General features: G+C 34.3%; 2 protein-coding genes across 3 annotated transcripts in view; one reads left to right on the top strand and one right to left on the bottom strand.

The window, feature by feature from the left end:
• LOC128894563 (dipeptidase 1-like) overlaps window positions 1-25,535 on the bottom strand; it is a 756,062-nt gene that overhangs the window by 72,766 nt on the left and 657,761 nt on the right. The window lies entirely within an intron of this gene.
• Window positions 4,569-7,098, top strand: LOC128894576 (protein YIPF5-like). Its single transcript, XM_054156412.1, has 2 exons — window positions 4,569-4,921; window positions 5,012-7,098. Exons 1-2 carry the CDS (start codon window positions 4,708-4,710, stop codon window positions 5,572-5,574), a joined length of 777 nt encoding a protein of 258 aa, XP_054012387.1. The 5' UTR covers window positions 4,569-4,707; the 3' UTR covers window positions 5,575-7,098.

Here is a 25,535-nt window from a genome sequence, read left to right as displayed (position 1 = left end):
GATGAAAATCCATCTGTTGCAGCGAATTACCCTACATCCTGATCATCGTTGGGAATAGGAACCGAAAATTCCAGCAAGTATCGGTACTCGTGCAATTATCGAGGTAACCAATCCAATTAGATGGAATCCCACTTGCGCAATATATTCTCGCTGTGGTAATTGTTACCGGGCGGGGGGTGGAGGAGGGAGGGGCACTTGTTGCTAAGTGACTATCCCTTCTACTTGTCAACGATCGAGGTCTACATGTAAACGTTGAGGATCTACCGATGCTAATCGCTTCTTAATCGTTTTGTTTACAGGTGATTACTGGGCTGCTTTTGAGAACAGATAGATTATGACGTTTAGTTATCCAAATCTTGGTTTCAGGGTTTCTAAAATTCCAATTCAATCCTTTGGACGCAAACTTTGAAAACAATTTAAGAGAATATAATTGAAGTAGAAAGAAAGAAACGGTAAAAATAGTATAATGTACATGGAAAATAATGCTATTTATTATGTTATATGTTAGCAAATGAACGTTATAGATTTAAATAATATAAATAATTTATTTAGGCATCAAAGAATTGAATTAAGGAGAGGGAAACGATCAAAATAGAATAATATGCATGATAAATAATGTTTATTATGTTATATGTTAGCTAATCAAAATTATAGGCTTCAAAAATAAAAATAATTTAGACATTAAAGAAATCTACAATAAAAATATGTGGATCTCCTCCTATCATATTAACAATTAAATGTTACTATGAAAACCAGAGAAACGATGTTATACTTTGTGTAGAAGACAATTCAAGGTATCGAAATGAACTTCAAAATTTTGTTCTAAAAACTGATGCTTGTAGCTAGAATATTACATTTTATCACTTAGAATTATTTTCAAGGATGTAATTTAAACTACTGCTCGATCGTGCCATACGTTTTGATCCGCCCTTTATAGTAGTACAGGGTTTCCTTCGAATAGCTCCAGAACGAATTCTAATGGACGATTTTTCAGTTGCCATCGCCGCCAAGATTCCATTGTCGCGCCCGTAAGACCCTTAATCTCGACAGTTTTTGATTGGAACGTATTCCCGAAAGCTGCTTAAAGGAATTCACGTAGCAGACGCTGTGTACCCGGCGGACTTGTTTTTCCGGACTCTGTTTATTTCCGGAAGATTACACCGTTGTACGTTTTCAATGGAACGTCCGTCGTTATTCGTTGCGCAAGCTTCTTAAGATAAGCTCGAAATTGAATGAGGCTTGGATGAAATAGAGAACTCTGGATCAGATCGAGAAATCTGTAAATATCGTTTCGGCTCGAACAAACTTTCCAAAGATTATGCGAATTACAACAGAACGTTCGACGAATTAACAGTTTGGTTACGAACGGTTTTCAAAATGTCTGACTTCATTGTACTTAATATATTCATCATATTCATCACATTCATCACATTTATCATATTCATTGTATTCATTATATTCATTGGATTCGATATATTCATTATTTAGGTACGCTTATCGCGTTCATGATACTCATTACATCTACTGCATTTATCATATTCATTGTGTCTATCATATTCACCATGTTCATTACATTCACCATGAACATCATACTCTACATTTAACATATTCGTCATATTCATAGTATTCAGTATATTAACTATACACATCACACCAATCACGATCATCATATTCACGATATGCAAAACATTTATCATATTTATTATGCCTATCATATTAACTATATTCATTCATACTCGACATATACATGATATACGTTGGGTACATCATATTAATCCTGATCATTTCACTAATTACATTTATTATATTCATGATATATAACATACTCATCATATTCATTCTATCTATTACATTTAACATGTTCATCATGCTCACTACATTCAACATATTCGTCTTATTCATAGTATTCAGTAGTATTCACTATGTTCATCATACTGATGACATTCATCATATTCATTGTGTCTATCATATTCACCGCGTTCATTACATTTAACATGTTCATCATACTCACTACATTCAACATATTCGTCTTATTCATAGTATTCAATATATTCACTATGTTCATCACACTGATGACATTCATATTCATTACGTCTATCGTATTCACCATATTCATTATAATCAACATGCTCACCACACTCGCCGCATACATCATATTCATCGTATTCGTCGTGCTAATCATATTCACTATCGCATTTCCAATATTCCAACGAGAATTCATCGAGCCGTAAACGCAACTGTCCCCGTCGACTGTGAAATTCGCATTCAGAGTGGTCATCGAAATTCTCCTGTTTGCGGAAGTATTGATTAGCGTCTTCGCAGGGCCATGGCCCACGGGCGAAAGATTACCATCGGTCGAAACGTGCGGTGTATTTAAACGAGTTCCACGGGTACAGGGGCCGGCGTCGTTCATCTTTAATTCAAATGACGATCAAATACTGTCCGGCTGCTTCGTTCCAGCCCTTTGATCCTTTTCCTGTCGTTGATTTTCTCCTGACTCTGAAACCGGAATCGCTGTCAGCGGGGAAAGGTACTGCGGGATCGCCGTCGATGCGGGCACGAGTGTTCATTCTCCCAGCTGACGGTCCCGCTCGTTCACGCGGAATTGATAACACGCGTCGACAAAAATCTATGAATTCCTCCGACCGCGAAGGTAGAGAGAGAAAAAAAAAAGAACGATCGCGAGCGGGACGGAATTTTTCGGTCGCCTCGTTTTTCCACCATGGCGAAATAGTCCCTTTGAGGGTCCCGTTCGCACTTTTATCGCGAATTCGATACTTTTCGCGATGATACACACGCTGCTGGTCGGGAACCGTCGGCGTCTGTTAAACGTTATGGTTCGGGCGTTCCATCATGCCGCGGCAGCAATTTTCTCTCCGATGGAACCGCATTTGTCGGCAATTTGCGGTGATAATTTATTACGACCTTTTGTTACTTCTCTTTCGGACGGTTCGCGTTTTCCATCGGGCTCTGGCGAGCGGCGGATCGATACTTTTTAAACGTATCTGTCCCCGCCGATGGACGAAATTTCGGCTCTTGTTGCCAGAGATTAAATTCCCGTCCCGGGTAATGCGTATCGGCGGAATCGCGTAATTGGTACCGGCTCAAGTTTATGGTTTCCAGTATTTTATCAGATTCGTATAAATATTCGAACGCCTATTTTATATGACGCTTCCATCGTGCGATTTGTCAATGTTCCCGTATCTTTTTTTGTTTTGTACGTGCGCGTACATGTGCCGATATCGGGTTTTAGTGTTTTCATTCTTGTTGTTGTTCGCTTAACACCGCCACAGCAAATGCTTTAACGTGTCTGCTATGTAATGAATGTAGAAGTTATATGTAAAATTAAATAAGTGTAATAAATGTAATCAATATATTAAATATAATGAATCTATACATTAAATATACTATAACTTCAATTAAGATAAGTTTTAGACGAGACATACTATCGTTTTATTTTTATCCGTGTATATGTCGCAGGGAAATGATAAAAATAGAGATTTGATCGAAACCCTAAGGTAGATGATGAATTCACGGGAGATGTTAAAATAACAATAACAACTCTCTGAGGTCATTTTCCTAAAGAAAGTAAGTGATTTGATCAAATCCCTTGACTGTTTTAGTGAAAAGATGGAATAATATTATTTAGATATTGAAAGTATTTATTTAGTAAATCATGCGTTATTAAAAGTAGAATAGATAATACAACAATACTCATAGAAACATAAATTATTTATTCGTAACTAATTAGCAAAAGAAATAGGTACTTAAGCTGATATTTTAAAACATAAAAAGGATATTTTTAACGAAATTTTAAACATTTTTAGTGAATGTAATTAGTAAATAAATACGTTCATTCAATTTTATTAAAACACGTTGTTGATTTGTGGCATCTCAAGTTACAAAGTATGTACGTTACTTTTTCACAGGCATTTACCTATTTCTTTTGCTAATTACTCTCGAATAAATAATTGATGTTTCTATGAGTATTGTTATATTACCTATTCTACTTTTAATAACGCATGATATACTAAATAAATACTTTCAATATCTAAACAATATTATTTCATCTTTATACTAAAACAGTTAGGGGATTTGATCAAGTCATACTATTTCATCTTTTTGTTAAAACAGTTAAGAGATTTGATCAAATCATTTACTTTCTTTAGGAAAACGACCTTACGGAGTTGTTATTTTAACATCTCACGTGAATTGATCATCTACCTTAGGGATTTGATTAAATCTCTATTTTTATCATTTAGCCCTGCGACATATATATTGTAATTTATATGAATAATTTCAAAACCGCGTATTTGGAAATAAAACTAGGTATAATGATTGCATTATATACTATTATTAAATATGTCTCTAACAATCATAGGTTTCATATTAATACATTTTTATAATCATCAACGAAACTGCAAAAACATTAATTTAAAAGTAAAAGTTACAACTCCTTCGTTAACAGTTTTTATTATAAACATCAGCGTAAGAGTTTTTACTGAATTTAAATGACTAATTATTCTTGAATGTCCTCCAGTGTCCTCCAGATTGCGCCATCACGTGGTTCATGCGAGAACTGCAGTGGAATTGGTACCCAGGGGGCTACTGATCAGTGTCAAACATTTAAAGTGGTTATATAAACACTAAAAGAGATAACAAGTTTTGTATAAAAACAAGTAATTGTGGGTTAGAGTGAGTGCGAAAATGTCTGAGTATATGGGTGATGAAGATTATTGGAGACAATATTATCTAGACCGATGTAACTTTGAATCTCCAGTTTCGGAGCAACCTAACCAACAATTCGAGCTCCAGACAAGTCATGAACAACAGATTGAGAGTTATTTCTCGTGCACGCATGAAAGCTACCTAAAGTACAGTCAAAGTGGTGCAATGTTAAGTCAAAGTGATTTTACGAAAGGTGAACAATTAAAATGAATCTTTAATATGATACGATTACTTTGTATAAACTCATGGAATAATTTGTATCGCTTTGACTATGAAAACGTAGGTTCGAATGGTTTTGTAGACGAAGAGGATGAACCACCACTCTTAGAAGAATTAGGCATAGATATCGATCGAATAATGCAAAAAACATTGGCTGTTTTAAATCCGTTTCACGAAGTAGGGCCAATCGATGATGTAAATTATTTGCTAGAGGATTCCGATTTAGCTGGTCCGGTTATATTTTACTTAGCATTCGCTGCATTTCTTTCGATAGCTACCACGAAGGCATATTTCGGTTATGTTTACGGCTTAGCTATGATATCTTTCATAGTAATGTATATTCTTCTGTCCTTAATGAATATTAACAGTAATATTACATTGTCTGCTGTAGCATCTGTTTTAGGATACTGTTTACTACCCGTTGTAGGGCTTGCTTGTTTAAATATTTTTATTAGATTGAAAGGCTTCATTGGATTACTTCTTGCCGTGATTGCAGTTGCTTGGGCAACACTTTCTGCATCTAGATTTTTCTCTATTATATTTGGAGAAGTAAATCAACGTCCCCTTATTGCTTATCCTTGTGCTCTCCTTTATGGCACTTTCACATTGATAGTAATATTTCAATAATATTTAATAAACCTAGTTGAGTTTAAGGTATTTTCACAATGGAAGATTTAATTTTCATTAAATTTTTAACTTATACAAAAGGATGAGATCTGGAAAGTAGTAAAAGACTAAATGGTGCACTCCATTTGTATTTAATATTTTTAGGATCATTTAGTAAATAACATGTTAATAATCACAAACATAGATCCATATGTAATGTTATGGATATTTCTATCTATTAATAATATGATTTATACTTCGTATTATTTAATTAATTATTTTCTATAATTAGTACATAAATCGTGTCATAACAACTAGTTCTATATTATACATATGAGTAAGATTGTGTGAAGTTTTACATTCGTATGTGGACATTAAAAAGGATAGGTCATACATAAACTTGTTAAACTTCTTTTTTGGTACATTTAAGGAATGAATGTCACTGGTGATTTTAATATGAATGATAAATTGTGTGAGTAAATAGACAATACGTTTGAAATAAATAAAGAATACTCAGATTGTTAAATAACAAATAGAAAATGTGATATAGTTTGTACGTTTAATTCCCGGATGATGAACCTATAGAGGAAAAAATAGATGATAATAAAGAATAAATAGAAATTATAAAATTACTCGCAAATAACAAACCCATCCACATTGCAGAAGAAATAACTAAAACCAGTTACACTGTTGCAGTTTGAGATGAGAATTACCAAAACTCTAAAAACGGCTTGTAGTAGGGAAACAAAGTTGGGCAGAACTGATTAAATAAACTTGTTTATTATTTTTGCGCTCTGAGGTTACGCCCACGTTTAACGAAACACCTTGCGCTTAATTAAAGCTAACGAAAGGTTTCAGGAAAAAGCAGTTGCATTCTTCTTTTCGTTATTCAAGTGACCTAAATTTAGGAGAAAACTAACTGCAAAAAAGATTCGGTAAATTTAGAGCTAGGTACTATAGCGCAGTGCAGTTTTTGCTAAGGACTTTCGCTGCGAATGAAAAACACCTAAAAAAAATTAATCATCAGAACGCGCGACCTCACTTTGCACTTTGAAGTTTTTAATTTTGAGTTCAGATTCGTAATCAGCGACCCCAAATACCTGAGTATACCAAATTCCATGAAAATCGTTTGAAAGGAAAAATGTATATTTGCATTTCTTTTTACGAGGGATGAAACCCCCTAAATATGACAATTGACAAAAATAAGAAAATTCGTATGAAATATTTTTCGATGTTCTACGCTCATGCAAAATTTCGAAACAATCGGAGATGTGGCCAGCAAATCCGATTATTATTACAATACATATATGTCAAATTTTTCGTTTATTTCATGATTCAAGTTAAAGTGGTATGTATGTATAGCACAAGATATAAATTCACTTTTTTGGCACACTTAACTGAATTATTATTGAAAACTAATTATTGTTAAGTGTTCAGGAAGATTTTAGGACGGTATACAAGGGATTCTTTTTGACCGACTTCGAAAAGGAGGAGGTTATTCAATTCGACATATATATGAAGAAACGTGTACTTATGAAATATTAAAGTTATATTAGTAAACCCAAATATATATATGCAAGTTTGAAGAAAAGAACGAGTTCTTTGGGTGCAAAAAATCACTTTAACTTGATAAAAAAGTTGTTTAAAATTTTTGTTGTATGAATTCTTTTAGTTCACATACAAGAAAAATGTATGAAAATGAAAATTTCTTTGGTTTTTTTTTTGTGTCAAGCCAAAATTACGATCTGCATCTTTCCCGCCGATAGGAGGATTTTATTGTGAAGTGCTCTACAAATGTGCGTCATAGTCGACTCAATTTGAATATTTCTTGTTGAAAAAATTTGCACAGACTACTAAAATATGTATGAAAATAGGATAATAAGTTCGATAGAATTAATTATTTTTTTCCATTCTAAAAAAATTCACGAAAAACCGCTTTTTTTGGACCTCTTAATTCAGGATACCCCCTTAATGATGGTTATCGCTTGTATTTTCCTTTGTTTCGTACACTATCCGTCATCCTAATTTTCCCCTTAATTTAATTGGCAATACAAAGGGTTAGATAACCCTTAATTTCTGCGCAGTAGGAAACGCAGGTGTTGTTTCAAGGTGCGATATATGAGGGGTATTAAAGCGTTGTTTTCGTGTCTGAACCAAAAAGCGACGCGACATTTTTCAGCGGGTTACGTGGCATGCTTAATCCGCGTCGTAAAACGCGCGTGGTCTGACTTATCGTTGACCTCCTCCACTGAGATCTCGCTGTCCATCATGCACGTGAACTACGTTCATCCGACTCACGGAACAGAGTTATCTTTGACAGGATCTTGCGATAATTCAATTTGCAGAGGACGCCGGCTAAGTCTGTTCAGCCCAGAAATCAAGTTTGCGTTGTTAGCGTTTCAGTTTCGTATACACAGGGTGCAAAATAAGAATCAAGAGAATAGATGTGCCGAATTTTATTCGGATAATAGAAGACGATTACAAGTTTTGTGGAACGATTCGCAATATTTATTCTATCCTACGATTAGGTATATTATTTCGATTAAATGTTACTTGGAATTCGTAATTTATTTATGGGAAGGGTAATTAATTGTTCTCTTGAATAGTATCGTTCAATTTTTTTGAAGAATTCTATTGGGCTATTTAAGAAGAATAAAATGTAGTTTTATGTTGGTTTGGATTATTATATACTTTTCCTCGCGTTCTTTTTATATTTTATTTTCGCCTAGGATTGTTAATTGTATTTTGCTGTAAATATATTGATACCATTCTCGTGTGTTAAGGATCCCTTTATTTTTTGTAGAGAACTTAAATTACTTTGATGAAGATTTTAGTGATGTTAAAGTATGACTGCTTCGTTTCACGAGTCTTTGGATACTTTGAGTAAATTGTGTTTAAGAAAAACTACATATACGTATATAAAAATATTAATTATCCACACAGTTCTCGCAATCTTCTTGTACATTTATTATCATGTTAAATAACTTACATAAAGAGTTAGTTTTGTACCTAGGTACAATTATAAATTAGCCAAGTGATGGAAGTACTTACTTGTACATTACTTTATTATGAAAATCTTCCATTAAATATTCTAAATATTTACATTTCCTGACAATATATCAATGATACATATCAGAGCGAATTATTCATTTTTCTCTACATAATTACTAAATCTTACATTATCTTGCAAAATAATTGCTGGACATTAATTTGAACAACAACAATATCCCTTTACACAGAACAGAAAGCAATAACGTTTGCCTCCATCTCTGAAGGTTTCAGAGGTATTAGTCTGTAATACAAGAATCTTACACCCTGTATATTCGAGGCGAAACACACAAAGACGTGAACAGAAACTGCCGCTTGAGGTCCAGCGAGGCGCATTGTTACACGATAATGGAACAATGCACAGTTGGTGTATATCGGCCTGGAATTAGGCAATCGAAAATCACGAATTGCAGCATTCGAGTCCAGCAACCGATGTTAACCAGAAACTGTTGTAACATTCTGCCATTGGAACGCGGTGCCAGCGAAGGTCTTAAGGGCTTGCGAACGGCATTCATCCGTAATTTTTTTCATTCGGATAATTTCACGAATTTAAGTGGCTTCTGCTGTGAGTGAAATGAAATTCAAATTCGTATAAATAGAATGAATAGCTTTTTCTGATTTATTAGGTACTGATCTTGAAAAGGAGAAAACGAACAGAAAATATAATCGAGGTACAATATTTTCTGAGGTAGACAAAATTTGTTTTTTGGATTAGGATCTTTTCTAGGGGATGGAATTTGTATAACAATAATTAAAGGACCGTTAGTTATAAAATAATGGGTGGTATGATATTTTACAATAAATACACTTTCGGTATTATGAATTGCTTTTGACCATGAATAAGTAAATAGAAAATATAATTGAGGCACTATATTTTCTAAAGTAGACAGTTGGTTGCAATTTTCTGAATTACGATCTTCTAAATATGATGAAATTTGTGTAACAACAGTAATATAATAAACAACAAAAGTTGGAAGATGTACATAGAATAGCTTAAAGCAGAATTTAATATAATTAATAATTACAGAATACGGATGGTATGGTATTTTATAATAAGCTATATAACCTTAGGCCAGTTAATCTTAGATTATATTAATGTCTTTCATTTAAAATTAAATATAAAAATTAATTATGAAGATTTATCAGGATTGTTACGGTTTTAATATATGCGTATATTTATTCTGACAAAACGTTGCCTACAGACGGGTCGAGACAGATTGACTTAAAACAAAAGAATACATATTTATATGGTCAAGACGCGCAAACACATACACATACCCAGGCACACAAACACATGATTAAGAAAACAGATACGTATATATTCTCAACAAGGATAAAATGAAGCTGAAAGGCATAAAAATAAGGTCACGTTTGTACAGATTAATCAAGAGTTTAATTGCATTCAACTTTAGTTATTTACGAGTTGGGGAATCGTGTTTTCTAATTGGGAGTTTGAGAAATTGGAGTTTCTACCTGGTAGTCGATAGCAATGGATGTATCCTAAGCCCATGAGGACGCTGGATTTCAGGGAATAGTGGTGGCATTGTGGCCTGGTTTTCCAAATTAAGGATGAAAGCAACAATCCCAAAGGATGTTTATCTGTGACGTGTACAATTTGAAGTATCCAGTTTCCAATTTTCATCTTCAAATTGTATAATTTTTTAATTCCGCGGGACGAACTAGTTTGTATTATTTCCATTTACTGCGGTTGAAGTAAATATTCAAGAACAAACAAATGCGAGGCTCAATATTACCCTATTATGATTAACTCACCCCCTTAAAAGGAATTTAAACTCAAAAGTCTTAGAATTGGACAATAATTTTATTAAAATTCATGTCATTCAAGAAGGACTTTATTAGAATTTTTTAAACTGAAAAAGAGTTACATTAAAATTCTTAAAATAGCAAATAACTTTATTAGTATCGATAAAATAGAAAATCGAACATTCTTTTCGAAATTTGTAAAATTGTAGAAAAATTTCAAACTGCAGTACCCGATCGTGGTTTCTGTTTAGTAGATATTTTCATCGAACTTTCGTCCTTTCATAAAAATTAAAAATTCCTCAGACCAAACGTTTCCAACGCAATCGAAGAATCGAATCCGCTCTAACAAACACCCTTGACGTCAACACAGTTAAATATTCATTCTCGTTACTTCAAAACATTTTCCACCTCTCAAAATCAATCACACTGATGCACTAGTAAAGTGTAAATTGTCTCACGGTTCGAACGAAGTCTGACGTGTCCATGTTACGAAGAAACGCGGTTTCGAACCGTAAACAACGCCCGGGCGTAATCGCCGGGTGCGATATTGGTATTAAATTTCTGTCTGGACCGGGACGCGAGGCATTACTTGCAATTAAGTCGGTAGCTGGGGACGACCGCAGCGGCGATGCAATCCGTAGTTTGCAACTTCGGCCAAGTCGTTGGAGGCCCGCGGCTGCAGGCTGCATCGCGGTTTCGGTTCCCGTTGGGCCAACACGAACGGTCCGTCGGCGGTTTCCACGTGAACGTGCACACGCAAAACCCCCGGGCGCCCAGAGGCGGACGATAGCCTCGGGAAATCGTTCTACGTTCGGCAAGTTCCCGATTTGGAAGTTCTTCGGGACTTACGAGATTGTTTTGTTTGACCTACGGCTCGCAGCGTATCGTCGAGGCCACGATCTGTATTTAACACGTTCGGCGATGCTCAGAATACGTTATATTATCTATAATAATATTACTAAGAATAAAATGTATACTGAGGCATGAAAAACGGAGAATGGAGTGGGATATGCTGTCATCACTGAAAACACCGAAATAAAAGAAAGCCTACCTAAATCTACCACTATCTTTACCGCTGAAGCCTACGGAATACTGGAAGCTGTCAACCTTATATCTACACATCCCTTACAAAACCACGTTATATATTCCATAAGTGTACTAAAGCCTTAGTGAACGTAAACGAAAAAAATAATTCCGAAATCATTCAAAAAATCCAGGAAACATCCATTAAAGTTACAAACAAAAACAAAAACAAAAACATAACAATTACTTGGGTACCTTCCCACCAAGGCATCACTGCCAACGAAAAAGCAGACCTCATTGCAAGAGAAGCGACAACCATGACTCCAAATAATGAAATAGAAATCCCATGCCAAGACTTGATTACAAGAATACAACACACATCGAAAGAAGAATGGAATAAAATTGGGAACAACAAAAGAACAAAAACTCACAATATAACGCACGACCTTTACCAAACAGCATCTCAACACTCCATGACCAGAAGAGAAAAAATAATAATGACTAGATGGAGACATTCTTCAACTGGACATTCAAAAATCACACATGAATACATATTAAAGAAAACGAATTCTCCCCACTGCGACTCCTGCAATAAGAAAATCACAACTGACCACCACCTACTATACGAATGCAGCAAATTCGATCAACAAAGAAGGAAGTATAACCACAATCCAGAAACAACTCTAACATTCCAGGAACATATGCAAAATACCATCAACTACCTCAGGGACACCAAACTACTACAGTAGTAGTAGCACCACCAGAAACCCAATCAAATTCGTCGCTAATTACCATGCAGTATATGCGACGTAAAATAAATCCATATAAAAAAAAAAATATTACGAAGAGATCAAATTTGTTTGTATGTAGGGTGATGAGCGATTTCTTTAGTAATAGAGAGCTACGCTATAAGGTTTCAGTTTTCAGTTTGAAATCTCAGTATTTGTAAATGAAGTGGTGGCAACACGATAGACAGAAATATTGATTGAAACATGAGTTACGGACAGATGTGAATAATATTTGAAGAGAAAATATTTTAAATACTATTTTAAATAATAAATTCTTCAGAATTCAAATAAAATAGCATTTCAAATGGGATATAAAATTTCAGCAAATAAAATATTTTATTTTGATAATGTAAAACGTAAAATAAGATAATTTATTTTGGTAATCTAACACATAAAATAAAATATGCTTCATATTAATAACATAAAGCATAAAATTGAATACTTTTCCATAGTTCTTAACCTGAAAATAAACTGTATACATATGATACACAGATAGAGAAACTATTTCTTACGATTGAAGAATATCTCTTTCCATCACTCATTTTATGAAGATTCTTATTAAAGATTTTTAATAGAAGTATACATTGAAGAACTACATTGAATGTATGTTTATAATTCAGAGGATCAGTACTTCGTTCTTTTTAGATTACTTAAATAAATATTTTTACACTATAATTTAGTAAAATAAAAATATTTTATCTGTTGATAATAAATTAAACAAATAAAATATTCCGAACTATGGCACAAATATTTGCAGTGTTTTTCAAATAAAATATTATTTGAAATATTATCTTAAACATTTCTTATAACAAATAAAATATTTTATTCTTAAAAATACTTGCACAGTCCGAAATAAAATATTTATTCGCTGTTTATTATTTAAAATATGTATTTTACCCAGCTCTGGTTACGGAAAAGATGAGAGTCAGCTCTAACAGTCGGTCGAACAATATAGAATAAGGATAGTATTCCACATGGGTGAAACCGCGGGGTTCAGTTAGTCGAATACATCCGTGCAACGTCGTTTTTCATACTTACGATTACTATCAATAATAAAAAGAACAAAAATTTGATAATAACTTATTCGGTACAGAATCCCTCAACAAGGGGATTAAAAATTTTATTGTTTGGCTGCTCCGATAATGTTATTTCCGATGTACAGTTAAAGATATAAGAAAAGCGCGAAAAAAAATCGTTGCTGAGAGGGTTAATGTTTGAAATTTCATATTTAGTACAGTAGAATTCCATTTATTTGAAGTTCAGTTATCGGAACGAAATTTTCGTCAATGTTCGGTTTATTGAACTTCTGCTGAACTCCTATTATCTGAAACGCTACCAAGTACTCCAATTTTATGAACGCTTGATTAACGACAATGAAAACGTATTTTTTTTGTTCCATTTCTTGAATGATATACATTTCAAGAAAGTTCCCTATTTGAACTTGCTAAATATCGCCCGATGCTTTCTTGAAACAAAGTGTTAGACTATTTTATTGTTATTTTGGCAAGTAGATTTTCATAAATGTGGTCTAGCAGCAAAAGATTATGCTAAGTCTATTTCGTTTAAATTAAAACAACATTTTTATGAATATTGATAAAAATTGTAACATTAATAATAACGAAATGGAAATTTTCAGTTTAAAGTTCCTCGACCAAAAAGCTAAACTTTGGGAATTTTAAATATGCAAATTACACATTATACAGAATTCTCATTACAAAACATGAATCTATACTCCATAAGGTATATCCTAAAGTGTATAACGTTAACCATTTCCAAAGGTTTTCATTTTCAAAGAAATTACAGTAGGACAAAGAGAAAACGCAATTGCTTGAAAATGCCAAAGTAAATCTTTTATCACGAGTACAAAGGAAGTTTAATTAATACAAAAGACCCCACTATATTTTAATGTATAAAAAACCCTGTAGAAAATATAATAGAAAGCAGTATACCTCCCTGTCTATACCCTTTGACTCTTTCCTTAGAAAATTATCATGAATAATCCATTCACCCTATATTCTCCACTCGGTTAACGAATTATGTTTGGTACAGTGTGTTTCGTCGAAGTAATTCGCGCAATTCTTTCTCAATTATGAATTCAGAGATTTTTTAATACCGTCTGTATTAAATTTCGCGTAATTTCATGCTCGTCTTTTCTTTAATCGTTTCACGAGAGATTCTTCCAAGTTGGCGAGATTCGTTTTCAATATTCCGCGCTCAGAAGCGTAGAAATGAACCTAGCACAGTTTGCTCTGTAACACTGACGATCGTTGGTTCTCTAATTAACCTTCTTCTAGATTCTTCGCGAATCAAGAACCAAGAGAGGGATTCTTGACAGTTGGGAACTTCGGCGCGAGATAATTTGATTTACGAAAGGAACAGTTTTCGCAGGGGTATCGCCGGAAGCTTAAAACCGAATGCTTGCGTATTGGATTGCGAAGAAATTAATACGATTATCTTGCCGGCAATGGGAAAGTTTCGCTTGGACGGAGCAGAATCCATTTCTTATTCAAACGTTTTAATTTGTTCATCGTAACTGATCCACATCGTTTTTTTTTCTGTTGAGCATTAGATGAAAAATAAATCAGACGTTGAATCGCAAGGCAATGAAATCTCGATGAAATCATATTGGAAATATGTATCTCGAATTATTTTGCCCAATTCTGGCGAGCAAATTGATAACTAAAATTGTTGGCGAAACGTTCTGTTTAATTACATTTATATATTGCGTGAATTATTATTTCCTCTTCACATATTTTAAGCGCAGTTATTCAGAATGTCATCAACACTCAATTCAAGTATTTTCATTAAAGCATAGGTGACTCGCAGAATACTTTATAAATAAAAAATTCGATGCAATGATCATTAAAACGTACCATTCGATTCCGTCCATATATTCCACGAAATATTATTTCTGCTTTATATATTGTAAACACAGTTGTTTGTTTTATCCCTACGTTCAGAACGTAATTAATGCACGAAGTAAATAATTTGTATTAAATCTTTTTCCCATGTTTACAGGCCACTTTCAGTAAATTTAATAAATAAAAATTTAATACAATTAACGGTAAAATGTGTCACTCGATTACATATTGTGTTATTTATTGTATTGCACATTTATCTATTAGTTTAAACGGAAATTGGCTGTATATATGAAAGAAAGTTATAACAAAAATTGTTTGTATCGCATCGATGAACGTATGAATAACCAACGAATAACCGTGCTTCGAATATTTGGAGAAGAAACGATGATTCAACTAATGGAGGGTCGATGGGTTAAAATGGGGCGATAACGTTTGTCTTTGGAAAGTAATTAATTTACGATTCGTTACGGGAGTCCCACGCGTGTGTATAGAAACGATTAGTGAAAATTAATGCAAATCTCGAAGGCAAACGTGTCATTTACATGCTTGATTACAGCCGGCCTCGATCCACGCGCGTCCTCGTTGCGTACATTTATCATCGACCCTGGTCGCGGGGACCATTGTGTTTTTGAAAACGCTTAACGACGAATTCACCGACGCGTCGCTCGTTCGACGTGGCGGCTGTGAAAATGCTTCTGGCCGCAAATAACGCGGGAAAATTTCGTGGCATGCCTCGAACAAACGTAATCGCGGTCACAGGTCGTTGTAAAGTGGCGGACAAAGAGAAATTGGGCTAGGGAGGATAAGGGGTAAAGGGTTTGACCTGAACAGCGCTTCCCAATCTGTGTCACGTGGACAATCGTAATTAATAATTATAGAAATAAAAGGAAACCATGTTTAAAAATACAAAAGTCTACATTTCAAATATACATACCAATTTTTGTACATTTTCTTTGAAAGGAAACGCGAATAAGGGTATGAATTTTTTGATACGATTACTTTTCTCTTCAAAATTATACAAAAACTTCTTTCTTATTAAATTCAATTTTATATCATTTAACTCATCGTCGAAAACTATAAGAATACGTATTTTTAAAACTTTGTCGATAGTAAACGATTGCTGATAGTACATATATCTGAGTGACCTCCCTTAAGAAGGGAAACCATTTCTAATGCGTGGAAATTGTAGCTGCATTTAATCATTTTTATTTCGAAAACTATTTACTTAGAGAACTTAATTTAATTTACTCATAGAGGACTTAACATATGGATTTTACGATAAGGTAAGAACATTTCTTGCTACTGATATTTTCTACTCTACATTTTGTGCCAAAAAGGAGATTTTCTTTTCAAATGTATACCGTTCTTATAGAAATTGATATTTTGAAAATTCCGTGTATACTTCCACAGTATATCTTGTAGAAAATGAAAATATTTGACTTTTTTATTCCACATCTAACCATACCTGAAGAAAAGATTTGTGTAATGACTCCGCAATCGTTATTTTACTTAAAATATCCAAATAAAAATTATTCTTTTATTCTTTGATATACATATGTATAATATTCTCAGCAAACAGATCTTCCCATTTAACAAATTGTTTTTAAAAAAAAAAAGATGGTTACATATAGCTACGACTTTTCACGCGTCTAGGATGGCTTCTTCCTCAAATCCTAGACCTGTGCTTTCCTCGAATTACTTAAAATAGCGATTAACGTGTCCTGCTTATAGCGCACCTCATTGGACGGTACCTGTTCTCTGTGTCGAGTTAAAAAGCAAGTGAGTTGGAAAAAAAAGGAAATTTCAGAACATCGTCCTCGTTTTAAAACTGTTAATTACGTAAAACGTTCGCGCCACTCCGCACGACCGTAGTAATTAACGGAACGGCAATTATATTCTTCGAGTTCCCTACCTCGTTATATCACCCGTCAACTTTCGCTTTTAACTTTCGCATACTCGAGGATTAAAACCTCTCCCGATTATCTTTCCTGGAGTTTACCTTCTTTCGCTATCGTTATTCTTCTCCACCCGTTTCTTTCTACGCTTCTCTTTTTTTTTTTAACATCCTTTCTTCTACTCATTCTCGCTTTCACTGTCGATTCGCTCCGTTTGACCATTTTTCCACTTCCATTGTTTTGCTCACTAGCTAACAAGCCTCTCGCTGGTCCTTTTTAATTTTGATTTCCTTTCATGTTATATTTGATCTCTCTGTCCCTTTTCCATCAAACTATTTTTGACAATTTTCACGATACACTCGAGGAACTCTTACAATTAATTTTCTTCTTACGATTGCGTTATTTTTGAACTGAAAGAAATTGAATTAACGCTCAGGCTGCATTTGTTCAGAACAAAATCATTTTCTTTGTTGGTTCATCCCTCTTTTCATTTTTCCACTTTCCTTGTTCTTGTTGCCTAACAAATTTCTCCGTTGATTCTTTTCAAATTTTGATTCTGTTTTGTATAAAACGAAAACCATTTTGATTAAATACGTTACGTTATGTAATGGTACACATTATACAATGTACACTGAAAATAATATTGGAAACTATAATAGTGGTTTTTGTAATCTCATCCGAATTTACGGAATCTTAATTAAATTCATCTTCTTTGGCACCTCATTTACTGAATTAAATCTTGCAATGAGCCTCGCCATTAATCTCTTTAAAGATAAATTATTTTGTTTAAAATAAATACAAATTCAAATTAATATCGATTCAAGTCACTTATCAAATGTCTGGTTACGTTCATGTGCAATATTACTGAGAAATTGAATTACGCATATTTTTCACAATTTTACTGATCTCTTCCATACTATAAGTAAATAAAAAACTAATTGTACACATGTGTGCTAATATCCCCGAAGAAGTTAAACAATTACATGAGTGAAGTGGCGATAAACGTGTTAAGAAGATTTTAAAATAAAAACAATAATCACGGTCCTGTCTTTTCGACAAAATTCCCAACATTCGAGGAAAACACGTTAAAACTGTTCAAAATCACTGGAGGGAAACATGGTAAAATTTCACTACACGGTGAACATTTGAAATAGAGAGGGCAGGTGTCAAAAGAAAAAAACATAATTAAAATGTAAAACGATTTAACCCGAAGCTATTAAAAAAATGTTTGAAGTTAAACGATGGAAGATTGACGAACAGTTTCGATAAAAGGCAACATTCGACAGAATAACCGGTTTTTCGTTTCGCTTCGATCCGTATCGATCGATTCAATTGGAAATCCCCCAGATTGACGGTACCTCGTGAGCATTAGTTCAATTTTTTTGGACGAACGTTTGAGTAATATTTGTTTTTTGTGTCTATGCGTGTGTGTATGTGTGTGTGTGGATCTACGTCCATCGCGCACGAATTTTTATCGCGTTCGTTTTAATCGGCGCGATACGAACCGTTACTCCGAAAAGCTAATCCGCAGCCGTGAGTAAACTTTCAACGAGCCTCGGTTGATTCAATTATTCCGCTTGATTTGTGTTTCAAATGAGCGCGGAGAGTAGTTGCTCGTCGACGTTCCTTTGAACTAGCGCGTTAAAAGGGCGACGCGAAGATTTGAATGTTGTTTTCGTACAACTCTTAAGCCATAAAGTGTATTGGAACGAAATTCAACCTGAAAAGTGGTTACAAATGGTACTTTTCTAATGATCTTTAATGAAACAGGTCTTGAGCCCATTGAATAGTGTATTCTACATTTTTATTAAATTAATTCTTGTATTAATTTAGATACAATGATAAATTTTATAATCATGTTAATTTTATTTTTAAATTTTTCGTACTCGTCGTGCCATCACTGCAATGTTCATCTGACTTTACGTTATATTCAAACTATTCTACAGTGGGTGTAGAATGTATTCGTACACCTTTCTTCGATAATTTAAAATAAATTTGAGAAGCTGTTCGTTTCAAACTTTATTTAATGTTTATGCAGGTAATTTAATTTACAATTTTAATGTCATTTTCATATAATTCCCAAGTCATACAGTGCATTGGAGCGAAATTCAAACTAAAAAATGTTTTATAATTTATATTTTAATAATGATCCATAGTATAGTAAATTTTGTGTCTATTGAGTAGTGTATCCTCAATAGTTTTAATTTAATTGTTTCAAACAGGCTTAGGAATTATTCACTTGACGATTTGTCGAATGTTTATTTAGGTAATTAAAATAAAATAAAGTACACGGTAAAGATAAGATAGATAGAAATATAAACAGGAAGGTGTCGATAAGATCCAAAGATAATAACAAAATCCATTTAAGATAATGAATGTACTCACAGCTTGTTGCGCAGTATACGTACATACCTGGCCAGACTAAGACAGATTGTTTTTATAATTAATTAATCCGACTAAATATAACCCTGCCTAATTGAGTACATATACCGTTATCCTCACCTGTGCAAAAATGTTGCTTCCAGTATCTCGTAGTATTTACCATCTTTTTAAATACAAATCATACATAACACAACCCAAACGGTATCGATTCTTTCAAATTTGAACATTGTGCGTCGCACAACATTTGTTAAAGATTAAAGTACATTTTGAAAATTCTTCCTAAATTGGCCCGTTTTCGAGTCAGTGTAATCGATCCGGTTTTCCAATCGAGGAAGAAATTTTCATTTCAGGGAAAAATACGACTCTAGGCAGTAATCAGAGCTAGGCCAGGGAAAACGTCCGAAGAAAGCCTGGAAAATGTAAGAATAACAGGGAGAAACGGGAACGAAGACGTTCCGGCAAGTACGTTTTTTTTTATTAATTTTACGACGATGGGGCGGCTAAATTCCACGGTGTCATCTACTCGAGGACTTCCGACGCGAGATCTAATAAATATTTTCAGCGGAAATTCGGTGTCCAGCCTCTCGATGGAAAAATAGAGGAGTAGATCGATCCTGGAGCGTAGCAGGTGCACTCGATAATCGGTTACGTCATACAGTCACGAATTGGACGGGAACAGGTGCCTTAAGGGGGTAGGGTACTATAGACGTTTAATCAAATCAATTTTTGTTTGATTTTAAAAAATTCTGTGGTCTTTTGTGAATCGCTGGAGCCCTCACTCGCAATTACATTAAAACATTCCTCATTGCTACGGTCGTGTTCCTTCGTGGCAGGACAACGTGTAGAATACACTCACTTTAAGGATAGGATCTAGTGTAAAAATAGCGAAACTATTAGGTGGACTGGAAAGTAATGTCGTTTTTGCCATCTTAAATACTTGTTTATCATTTATCAGCTCATTGATTTTTCTGGCATTGAAAATTTGCACACTAGGTGACAAAAGGCTGCTGGCAATGAGAGCGATTATATAATGAACTAAAGATAGAAATTTATTGGAAAGTTTAAATTTAATGTAAAATAAACGACATTACTTTTCAATCTACCTAATATATGTCATAAAATAAAAAATGTACAATTTGGCAATACATATTTTAAAAGGCACACAAACATTTGTTTGATGTCAGTTTATACTACTTTTATATATCACGTGACCCATTTGTCTGAAACAAAGAAAAGCAAATTTTTTCCTAATATCTGTCATGCGATTGATGTGTCTACTAGTATGAACAGTGTTGGTTAACAAATACATTTTATATTTAGCACTCTTCAACAAGAAAAACATGTTCCTCTGGAATATTTCTTCAAAATTTACAAATATATATATGCCAATTGTTCGATTTTTATTATTTTTTGATAATTCGAGTAGACGCCATGGCATAGCCACGCGTGTAGACTGTAAGAAGAGATCTGATTTTGTTCCAGACATATGGTTCACGAGATAGTTCAGTTTCCTCGGAATAATAACAATAATAAAATGACAAAAGAAGAAAATATTTGTCTATCTTAAAAGATATGTACTCATGCTTTTCCTTTTTTAAATTCCCTAAAGGAAGTCCTCCTTTTCGACGTTCACACTAGAACGTATCCCTAATTTTACGAGGACGGTTAGATCCTACGGTGGCATCCGGTCGAGAAAGTCCGACGCGAGATCTAATAAATATTTTCAGCGAGAATTTAGTGTCCATCCTCCGGATGGAAAGAGAGAGGATTAGATCGATTCTGGAACGTAGCAGGTGCACTCGATAATCGGCTACGTCACACGTTCACGGATTGGACGGGCACCGGTTCGTGCTTTAAGTGCTTCCAGTCAGTTGCCCAGGTGCAATTTTGTTCGACGTTCGGTATCCCCTCCACCCACGCTACCACGTGCTTTCACTCGAAGTCGACGCCCGTGAGAAGCACCTATGCTTTCCAGTTTCCACTTTACGTGCCCCTTGTACGTGTTGGTGACTAAAACTTGGATTAGTTTGCTTTCAGCCTCGGATGTCATTTGAACTAAGCTACTCGGGGGGTCGAGTCTTGTAGCCTCGCTGTTTCGTTCCACGCTGGGAAACGTATGTGGCGTAACCTATCCAAATGTTGTACGTACCGGTTACGCCTTCGGCGACAAATTAGTGTTCAGGAGCCGGGATACGTAGCTGGACACAATGGGTAAGATACACATGGTGTCCCAGGATTTATCGGTTAACCTCGGAGTATTTTGGCGGGCCACGACAGACCGCAGTCGACGAGCACTGCGAGTCTACTGCATTCCTAGATCATTTCGATGTATCGTACATTAGGGTGGTTCTTAAAAGAGTCTCCCTCAAATTTTAACGCTTCTAGGATTTTAAATGCTTTCGAATAACTAAAAATAAAGTAACTGAAAATTTAGTGCATCCGTACAAAGTTCGAATTGTTCCACTTGAGATATGTATACTAAAGAAATCGTTTTGCATTTTTATTTTTATATTTTGAGAATGAAACAACAGAAATATTGTGAGATTGTATATTATTGTAGGAAATCGAATGCTCTTCAAAAGAAGACCCTTGTAAAAATCTCGCTAGTCGAACCGGTATAAAGTTATTGTTGGTTGGCAAGGTTGAAATTATAAGAATTTAGAAAAAGGAATTAGAAATTCATAAAAACAGACAAATTCTATTATACTTACAATGAAAAATTTGTTCGGAAACAACGAATCTATCATTTAATTAAGACACATTTCTACAATAAATTCTTGAATGTTTTAATGTAAATATGTACATAAATAACACATGTTTATATTTATAATGAAAAATTTAATTGAAAACTTAAAACCTATCATTTGATTTAGACAAATTTCTCCAATAGACATCAATCACATATTATCATAGATCGAGTAAACTGAACGTTCCCATCAATACACAGTTGCCAACATCTCATCAGGATCATCTAGATTCTAGAAGCTACAATTCGACATTGCCAACGTACCAAAGCGTGTTTAATTAATCGTAGAAGACGTGGCAGGAGCGTTTTCAAACCGAGTGAATGCAGGAACACCTCCAGCTCCCTCGTAAACGTTCGTTTTATAGTCGTAATCCAATAATTCCAAACAAATGAAATGCAAACTTCGCTAGAGAGTTGCCATGCACGACAGTGTCTGGACAATTTCTGGCATCCGAGGGAAGTTGAAACTTACAAGCACCGCCGACGCGAAAATTTAAAAGGAATCGCGGTGCTCTCGAAAACTGGAACACTGACAACCGGAGTTAACGTTGGGGTCGCGTTATATCCCGGTAACTCCGGTAATAAGCTTGCAAATCCGCCTGAAAATGTCGCGAATCCCGCGGGGCGACTTAAATTGCCTCGTAAGCAAGCCGCTAGAAGTACAGAGAAATCGCGCAATTGTAAGAAAATTTGAAACCCCGCCAAAACGCGGGGGATATCCTTTGGCAAGTTGAACTGTCTCCTGCGCATTAACGTCCCTGTTTTGCGTATAGGGATCATGTTCCGTCATTGATGGACAAACTTCGTTTTTGGCTGTTAAAGATACTTGTTTAATGCAGTTGTACTGTTTACAAGCGGAAGGAATGGACCTGGTCTGTAGATCATGACATGCTTTTAAAATTGCGACTTATTCTACATATAATTGGCAATTATAATCTGCAATTATCTGCAATTATAATCTTAAATTATTAATTGCAGATTATTCGTTGAATTGTAGCTTCTTGATTGTCCTGATGAGATGTTGGCAACTGTGTGTTGTTGGGAACGTTCAGTTTACTTGATCTATGATAATATGTGATTGATGTCTATTGAAGACGTTTGTCTAAATTAAATAAGAGGTTTTAAGTTTTCAAATAAATTTTTCAGTTTATGCAGCCCTCTACGGCGCGAAATGAAATTTCAATAGAGTGGCAAGTCTATGCGAATCGCCAGATTCATTCTTCTTGTGGACAGATTGTATTCGGTGGATTGATTCTAATTAAAGTTATAAATGTATTTGGAAACTGTGACTATATTTACTGTATTTAGTATCGTGTTTTATGAGGTATATATACACTGTGAAAAATGATGAATTTATGAGAAATGTGACTTATCTGAACCAAGGAAATATTTGAATCAACACAAATTATACACAAAGGTGCATACTTACTTTGTAAATAGTCACTTAATAACGACGTGACACACCATTTTAATAAATGAAATCTAACACAAATATAAATCAGCCATAATAAATATAAATATAATAAATATATATACAAACGAATTTCATTTTTATATTCATTACATAATTCGTTATATATATTTTTCATGATTCATTGAGTCTTTAAAAAATGGCAACGAAAGAATAATTTAACTTCAAAGTGCCTCCATATTTATCTCGCAATATTCAAATACCTGTTTCTCGCTCGGTACCTTTAATAATACAATTGACGATTGTGAATCGATCGAGAACTGCCATTGTATGCAATTTTTGTAACGTCATACCGCGAATAAACACTTGTTAACGTCGCCTGAGGGTAGAACGTAACCAGATACAGTCCTTTAATAATCCGTGGCTGCGTTTATCATTTAATTAACGAGAAACCGACACGCCCCATCGCGATCTAATAAGAAGCCAGAAAGTTCTCGGGTTTCCTGCGAAACAAGCTAACGGTATCTCTAACGCCAGTTTAATAAACTTTGTAATATCGCATTGTGCTCGTTAATCGATTCCCGTAAACTTTCCACAGGAAGTTTCTTCGCTATTACGCGATCATATCCGATCCTGACCTTTACTTTGCTTTTTATTATCGCAGATTAAGTATGCATTGTGGGCTTGATTTATTCCTGAAGCAAGATCAGAGGTGGTCGAAATTCTTATCGAAACAACAATTTGGAATACCGAATGAAAGATTAAGTATTCATGGTTCTTCATCTATTATTTGGATAGAATGTTGTCAATTTTTAGGTCGAAAAACGTGATGAATAATAAATGTTACATTCGGGAAGAGAATTTTTGGTACCTTTTATCACGAACCTTTGGGACACGTAAGCAACTTTTCGTTTACTTTTATCTTTAGAACTTAAAAGATTACAATATAAATAAGAATATAATTATTTAAAAGAATCAAATAAAAATGACTCGTTCTCGACAAAATCGTTCATACAGTTCTTTGCTTGAAACAAAACTGGCAATATGTCTGAAACCTCTTAGCCATCGAATGGCTTAATTATAAATTCAAATATCAAAAATCAATCCAAAAGCAAAGAGTCTAATGACACTGCTAATAAAAATAAAGATTACCTCCTCTTACTTAATTTTCTTACTTAATTCTTAATAAAATCTTACTTAATTGTTTGATACAAACAATTCTCGTGTTTCATGCTCGAGAACATAGTGTTTGGCATCAAACGACGATAATTGCTCCGAAGCTAAAGAAGTTCCAAAGGTCTTTACAAAGGCCAACCGAAAGGCGTCTAATCCAAGGATTTTGGCGCGGTTAATCGACATTATAAACGCATAGACGTGCTGCGCGTAGATACGTATTCGAATCAGGCTCCTTTGTCGAGGAAGGATACCACGGGAGTGTTGCATTAAGGCATTGAGGATGGCAATTGAATCAAAGACCTTTGTTATCGGCGAAACGGAGGCAGGGATTTCCTGATGGAAGTAAGTCGGTCGCAAGACGATCGAGCCTCGGAGGAAGATAGTGGAAATAATCTGACTAACTTGTGTTTTGGATTTGGTAGAAATACCGTGTACACTGTCAGCCATAAATATTAGGACACTCGTTACATTTATACAAAGTGAAATATTTATCGTGGAATAACATTTATCTTTGCTTTTATTTTATGGATTTAATTAAAATACATAGGTATTCAAATGTAAATGGTTATCATATATACAGTTGATTTATTGATTTACGCTATCAAGTATTTATTAACGGCGTGATGTTACAAAAAAGTTAGTGTAATGGCAATTCTCGATCGATTCACAGTCGTCGATCGTATCATTAAAGGTGCCGAGCGGAAAACAGGTTTTTTAATATTGCGAGATAAGTTATATGACATGGAGCCACTTTGAAATTAAACTATTCTTTTGTTGTCATTTTTTTAAAGAATCAATGAACGACAAGAAATATGTATAATGAATTATATAATAAATATAAAAATGAAATTCGTTTATATATATATATATATATATACATATATATAT

The sequence above is a fragment of the Hylaeus anthracinus genome, unplaced genomic scaffold, assembly GCF_026225885.1.
Source record: "Hylaeus anthracinus isolate JK02 unplaced genomic scaffold, UHH_iyHylAnth1.0_haploid 4, whole genome shotgun sequence".
In the NCBI taxonomy this organism is placed as follows: domain Eukaryota; kingdom Metazoa; phylum Arthropoda; class Insecta; order Hymenoptera; family Colletidae; genus Hylaeus; species Hylaeus anthracinus.
Note: the sequence above shows the minus strand (reverse complement) of the source record. Positions and strands in the feature narration are given on the sequence as shown.